General features: G+C 38.3%; 2 protein-coding genes and 1 non-coding gene across 3 annotated transcripts; 2 read left to right on the top strand and 1 right to left on the bottom strand.

The window, feature by feature from the left end:
* The first annotated feature begins 225 nt into the window (after positions 1–225).
* Positions 226–1298, top strand: LOC121800653. Its single transcript, XM_042200178.1, has 2 exons — positions 226–268; positions 373–1298. The coding sequence occupies exons 1-2, from the start codon at positions 226–228 to the stop codon at positions 1296–1298; spliced, it is 969 nt and encodes a 322-aa protein (XP_042056112.1).
* Positions 618–724, bottom strand: LOC121801719. The gene has a single exon (XR_006050655.1). It is a non-coding gene; the product is annotated as a small nucleolar RNA R71 (small nucleolar RNA).
* A 3534-nt stretch (positions 1299–4832) lies between the features above and the next one.
* LOC121800652 lies at positions 4833–6103 on the top strand. The gene is made up of 3 exons (XM_042200176.1): positions 4833–5216; positions 5307–5535; positions 5622–6103. Exons 1-3 carry the CDS (start codon positions 4833–4835, stop codon positions 6101–6103), a joined length of 1095 nt encoding a protein of 364 aa, XP_042056110.1.
* The last annotated feature ends 1514 nt before the right edge of the window (positions 6104–7617 follow it).

Genomic DNA, 7617 nt, shown 5'->3' with positions numbered 1-7617 from the left:
TGGTTTCTTTTCTGTTGCGCAAGTTTTTTTTTTTAAAACAATTTGTGAATGCACACAAGATCACGGGGTACACCACCGTTTGGATTACTCTGTTATCAAAGAAGAAGAGGGCTTAGAGGTTCAACGATTGAGATTTATCCGGACTATCCGAGTCCAATCAGAAGTAACTCACTCTTTGGGTCAAGTGAAGAAAGTGAGGACTGTCAAGAGTCAGACGTTAAATCGATGGCAGAGAATAACAACAATGAGATTCCACCACCGTGGGAAGGTTTGGCGACACTCTTAGGTCGGGAATTGAGCACCTGGGGGAGTTTTCCTACGCAAATGATAACGTCAACATTCCACCTCACCACATTAGTTTGGTGAATGGAGGAAATCTTTTCCATGGTCGAGATGATGAAGATCCGGTGAGCCATCTTAATGCCTTTTATGAATTGACCAACTCTCATAGACCTCCAAATGTGGAGCATCATCGGATTAAGAGGACCTTATTTCCGTTCTCATTGAGAGAGAAAGCAAGAGAGTGGTATGACTCATTACCGGGCTACAACATAACAACATTTCAAGAGTTGAAGTCGATGTCCCTTTTGGAATATAACTCTTCAATGAAGATCGAGAAGTTGAGAGAGGAGATCACATCATTCCGACAGAAATATGATGAGTCTTTTGCGGAAGCATGGAAAAGATTCACAGAAATGCTAAGAAAATGCCCAAGTCATGGTTTAGCTCCGGGGCATGATCTCTTGAAATTCTACAAAGGGCTCAATAATGAATGCACGGGATTAGTCATTGCAGGTTCAAATGGAAATTTAGATGATCTAACTCATGATGAAGTGAGAGCCTTATTTCAAAGATTGGCAAATAATCAGAGAAATTGGCATAATCCAAGAAGAGCGGCTGAGAAGGCAGGAGATACATTTGGTGCTACCAAGGATGCAGAGAGAGTGACAGCAATAGAAGCTCAATTGGCGGATATAAGCACTCAAATGTCTTCAATGAAAAAAGCAGTTAAATCTCTTCAACTGACTCCTCAACCTCAAGCAGTGGCTGTGTTGAAGTGTGGATTGTGCCAAGGCGGACATCATACAGATCAATGTCCAAGTCTTCAAGGACCACCAGTGGAGGACGTGAATTACATTGGTAACAACCGTCAAGGGTTCGACCAAGGCAATCAATACAACAATCAACAAAATTGGAGGCCTCAACAAACAAACTGGAATCAAGCTGGTCCAAGCAACACTTCGGGTACTCAATGGAGGAAAAACACTCAACCTCCAGGTTTTGAGAAGAAGTTATGATGTGAGGATCAATTGGGACAGATTTTCTCTTTTATGACTAAAAGTCAAAAGGAGAATGAGAATTTCAAAGATAAAACAATGGAAAAGTTTGGACAGCTCGAGGCTACAATGAGGAATCTTGAGACTCAAATTGGGCAGCTTGCTACAACATCTCATACAAGAATTCCTAATACCATCCCGAGTAATACAGTGTCCAATCCTAAAGGCAATGAACAGTGTAAGGTGGCAACTTTGAGAAGTGGTCGCGAGTTGGATTCGACACCATTAATGGAAGGCCAAGGTACTTCCGGCATCTCACACGCAGGGGCGGATGAGATGTTAGGCTTGCATTCCTCGCACGTAGGGGCAGACGAGGCATGTAAGGGAAGTCCCGCGTTGGTGCATGGGGCCCAACATGGTCAAGAACAGGCTGCATTCGGTAGCAAGGAACATGGTGAAGAATCCGATTCAAGTGGAAAGTTTTCAGCATAAGAGAAAGGAAAGAAGATAGTGGAAATGGAATCAAAGAGAAAAATGATGACAAGTCCGGCACAAGATCCTAAAAGCATGTTTAACTTCCCTGATCATATTCCTCCCCCACCATATCCACTCAAGAGGAAGAAAAGGGTTCCAAAAGAGAAAAGTTTTGAGTGGATGATGAATGTGATCCGAAAAGTGAATGTGAATGTATCATTAGTGGACCTCTTCACTAATTTTCCCAAGTTCTCCAAGTTCTTCAAGGATATGATGGCAAACAAGGAGAAACTACAAGATGAGGGGATAGTGGCTTTGAGCATGAATTGCTCACAACGGAGGGAGTATATTTTTCCCCTTAGGCTACACATTTTTATGTAAATTATGACTCATCAAATCGTATTTTCATCGAAGTTTAGGATGTAAAAAGCTGGTTGGAGCTCACTTAAACATTCCATCAAACACTTGTGTGCTATGTAAAAGACAAGAACAGATTTCTCTTTGAGGCATTTCATCAAACAATTGGTTTACACTGCGTTATAATACAAAATTCAGCACCCATCAGCGTGGAGGACATAACTTCGCCGGAGACTCGCCAGAAGTGCACGCTCACTGCTCCCTGAGGAATCCAGAAGCAACACCCGGTCGGGTGATTTCGCTCCAATAAAACACCCGGCCGGGTGAAATTTGTAAAGCATGCAGAGTCCAGAAGCTTCGCCCGGTCGGGCGATTTCATGTTTCGAAACGCCCGGTCGGGTGTTTTTCGTAAGGCATGAGGAATCCAGAAGCAACACCCGGTCGGGTGATTTGACACCACAAAACACCCGGCCGGGTGAAATTCGTACGAGTACCCAGAAGCAATTCGCCCGGTCGGGCGATTTTCATTATGATTTCGCCCAGTCGGACGTTTGGAACTCCAACTGCAAATTGGCAGTTACTGGAGCAGTTCGGCTGGAAAGAAGAAAAGAGGGGAGATGATTCATAAGAGAGTAGGGAGTTTTGGAGGACGAAAATTGAGAGCAAAAGGTTGGATTTTGGAAAAAAATTGAGGAGAGAAGGAGACGCAACTGGAGAACAAGGATTGTCACCAAATTGAGATTTCATCAAACAATTCATCTTCTCCGAATTCGCTCCATGGTTTCAAGGATTTTCATCTCCATTATCTTTGTTCTTAGTTTGATCATGTTAGGCTAAGAATATTGTGTTGCTCCAAACATGTTGTTAGACAAATAAATTTCATGATTTATCCTATGTTCGTTTCTATTTCGTGATGGTCTTTGCTACTTGAACATTGAATGAAATTATCTCTCAAGGTGCATCTTTTGTGATAGTTATACTTTCTTATTTTGATGCCTCTTTAGCTTGAAATAAGATGGACCAAAGTAGTATCGAATTATCAATTGGACTCGTTTAGATGACAAATTGATAATGGATGTTGAGCTTTTTTAAAACTGTTCTATGAATCTAGCGCTTCCGTAGGATTTTTAGAATTGTGAAACTTGGTTTAAGAATATGTGTTTAGCTATTCTTTGACCATTTGGGTTTTGCATGTTTATTGTCTTCACCTTAGTTTGCTTTTAATTGTCCCGCATGTTGTGAGATAGAAACGAATATATAAGATAAATCCTCTTGTTGTCTACAATTGTTTGGAGTAATAATTTCTTCTCTTCATTCATCTTGCTCATTTTATTTTTTGTAATTGTTGTTGCATGATCTTTAATCAAATCTCCAATCTAAAATACTTTTGAGTATGTGTTTTGTTTGTTTTAAAGTTAAACAAAATTATCTTCCCTATGGATCGACACCTTAAATAACTACACACAAAGCTATAATCTTGCAGTGAAGTAGTAATATTTGGGTTAATTAATTGAACTTGAGTGCAAAATTATCATGTTGTGATAGACCTAAAATTACACATCAACACTGCTGCAGTGCTGCTGCATACAGCATAAGATATACTACTATTATCTGAAGTTAATTTTACAAGATGGATATGAGATTACAAAGTTTGGAATATTTCAACACAACATTAAATGCTTAGGGCTCGTTTGATTAGATGAGTAGAGTAGGAAAAGGATGGAAAATGCTGACGTGGACCTTTCTAACCATCGTTTGTTTGCATTTGTTGTTTTTTATCAAGCCCGTTTGAAAAAACACGGCCCGTTTGAAATTAATGTTAGCTACCCATATTCAATTGGTAACTCTAACCCCCAAAAAAGAAGGTTTAGTGAGACAGAGTTTCATTGTTTGAAAAAGACTCCCCCTCTTCTTCCCCTTTTACCCTCTCTCTCCATCCTCATTGTTGCTCGAAGGCCACTGCAAAAACGCAGCAAATACGCCATAGCTGCAAAGAAAACTCCATACAGGTCAGTAAATCCAACCATTTTTGTTGTTGCGTAGACATTCGAGCTCGACGCTCTCCGTCGTGGGTAGATGGTTGTTGTCTGCAACATCTATGAATGACCCCCAATTTGATTAGACATGCAAATGAGATTAGATTTGAATTATATGGTGTTTTATTTGGTGCAGGTTCTACAGTTCAATTGTAATTAGGATTGTTACTAAATTCTATTATGTTATTCCCGTTTTTGATGTCTATTTGTGATTTGTACATAAAATGAATAATTTTTCCGTTTTCATTAGCAATTTTTTCCGATCTGGTTTGTATCTTGGTTGAATGGGAAAATTTGACTAGTAGAAAAATGTTTTGAAGGTTGATAACTCAGTATGTTTGCGTAATGTATGTTCATTAAAGCGGTTTGATTAGTCGCAGTGTATAATATGTGGTAAATTTCATTTTTTAGGACTTCGAATTTTGATGAGAATCTCCCAGTAGATAAAAGGCATAAGCTAACCGTTACAAATGAATGCAAGTAGTTATGCTTAAGTGTTGTTGGTTGCTCTGTGTTGTAGTTGTGTACAGGCATGGACAGGGAAAATAAAAAATGAAAGGAGATTGAAAATGTATTGGTTGTAGTTGAAGATTTGGTCTGTCGGCAGCGCCAACAATCTTTTCTTCTGCTCAGTTTGGCTGAGTATTTTAGTCGGCGGAGGAGTAGTGATGACGAAGATGATACAACCATGGTTACTGACTTGTTGTGGAAGATACCAGAGCAAATTCGGCGTATGGATAGGCTAATATGTTTAACTGACACGGACTGTGTGAACAATCTCCGGATGGACCGTAACTGCTTTGGACGGCTGTGTCTACTACTACGTGAGCGCATGGGTTTGAAAGATCGAAAATTTGTAAGCGTTGAGGAGCAAGTGTCTATGCTCTTAAGCATCCTCGCTCATCACAAAAAGAATCGGATAATAGGGTTTGAGTATTTGCGATCCGGACAGACTGTTTCTCGATATATTCATGAGGTGTTAAGAGGGGTGATTGGTCTTCATGAGGTATTCATGGCTAAACCCACGCCCGTGGACGATGATTGCGACGACCCCCGGTGGAAATGGTTCAAGGTATTTTCATCAAAACGTCACTGAATTTATTTTCCAGAAATGCATTTCATAACTAAATTTAGATTGACTTGGCTGTTCGTATTTTATTAGGGTTGTCTAGGGGCATTGGATGGAACATATATCGATGTCTGTGTTAGTGTTGGTGATGCACCACGGTATAGAACACGAAAGGGCCACATCGCTACTAATACTTTGGCCGTCTGTGATCGTTTTATGCGATTTGTCTATGTCCTAACTGGTTGGGAGGGATCAGCAGGTGACTCTCGTGTTCTACGCGATGCTGTCACACGGGAAGTTGACAAACTACGAGTCCCTAAAGGTACGACATCTATGCTGCACTCTGCGATCTTTATGCGGTAATCGACAATTGTTAGTAACTGATATCTCTCATTTTTTCACGCGCAGGCTGTTATTACTTGTGTGATAATGGATATGCAAACAGCGAAGGATTCCTCACACCATTCAAAGGGGTGCGGTATCACTTGAAGGAGTGGGGACCTTCTGCGCATAAGCCCCAAAACCCTACAGAAATGTTTAACATGAGGCACACCATGGCGCGGAATATCATCGAACGTGCTTTTGCAGTATTGAAGATGAGGTGGGGGATATTACGCAGTGCCAGCTTCTACCCGATCACAACACAAACGCGTCTCATAATGGCATGCTTCATTCTGCACAATTTCATTCGGAGCCAAATGCAAGTTAATCCAGTTGAGTTGGAACTTAGTGATGCAAATGTGAACCTTGAAGACCTTGAAGATATAAATGGGGACATTTCAGCAGGGGCGGAAGGAGATGCCGTGGAGTATGTAGATGCAGTTGAATCTACTCCAGCGTGGAACCAGACCAGGACAGAGATAGCCGAGTTTATGTGGAATAATGCGTAGCTTAGCTAGTAGTTTAGTACACTGCAAGGTTGTGCAATTTGTTTTATCTTCAAACCATTAGTACTTGGTAATCGCTGATTACGAGCTTTCATTTCATTATTTTATAAATGACTTTGATGAACCATGTCCATCATTTTCTTGCATATGTTATTTTTATTTTGATCACTAAAATACAATTATATATAGTTGGAAGTGTTATGCAAATAAGATATACTACCAAAACAGATCTACTTACAGTGCAATAATGGAAAATTATAGTTAAAATTATAGTTGATGGTGTGTATAAGATGTAAGGCAAAAATTAAATTCAAGAAGCTTGATGTTTCATAGAGTTAGTTACTTTGTTAGATGAATGTTAATACAAACTTTGAAATTTTTTTAGGGAATGGATGAGAGAATCATTATATATTTTCTGGACATATTGATGAGTGGATCGTACATGTAAGCATAAATTGTAAAGCTATTGAATAGATTTACTACTTTAAAATAAGTAATCTACATAATAAATAATAATATATATAATGCAAAATAAGTAATACCATATCTAAACTCACGGCTAATCAAATCAAATAATAAAATAAACTAAAACTACAACTAACACAAAATATTATAAGCTGAAAGAAATTGCATATAAGCTGAAAAATGATACTTTAACATGACAAAATGACATAAAACTGATAAAATGATACTTTTGCCCGATAGAATGATACTTTCAGCCTATAGAATGATACTTTCAGCCGATAGAATGATACTTTCAGCCGATAGAATGATAGGTATTTTTGGTGTATAAAATGACATTTTTGTTTAATAAAATGATACTTTTACCTTATAAAATGATAATCTAAGCGGATAAAATGACAGTTAGCTTATAAAAATGATAGTTTAGCTGGACAAATTGCGTATAAGCTGAAAAATGATACTTTAACGTGACAAAATAACATAAAACTGCTAAAATGATACTTTTGCCCGATAGAATGATACTTTCAGTCGATAGAATGAAAGGTATTTTTGGTGTATAAAATGACATTTTTGTTTAATAAAATGATACTTTTACCTTATAAAATGATAATCTAAGCGGATAAAATGACAGTTAGCTTATAAAAATGATAGTTTAGCTGGAGAAATTGCATATAAGCTGAAAAATGATACTTTAACGTGACAAAATGACATAAAACTGATAAAATGATACTTTTGCCCGATAGAATGATACTTTCAGCCGATAGAATGATACTTTCAGCCGATAGAATGATAGGTATTTTTGGTGTATAAAATGATACTTTTACCTTATAAAATGATAATAAAAGCGGATAAATAACTTTTTTCATCCTAAACTTCGATTAAAAATGATTTGACAAGTCATACATTACATACAATTAAGTTTCATACATTTCGCCAAAATATCAATGGACTTAGCCATCCAAATGTCCTAATTCAGATCATAGTCATACATTACCACAAAAGCAGCTAAAACATGGCAACCTGTTCCTCGATTCCTAAACATCTCCCGATGTGCA

Source organism: Salvia splendens, chromosome 4 (genome assembly GCF_004379255.2).
Source record: "Salvia splendens isolate huo1 chromosome 4, SspV2, whole genome shotgun sequence".
Lineage (NCBI taxonomy): Eukaryota > Viridiplantae > Streptophyta > Magnoliopsida > Lamiales > Lamiaceae > Salvia > Salvia splendens.
This window is presented reverse-complemented; position numbering and strand designations above follow the sequence as displayed.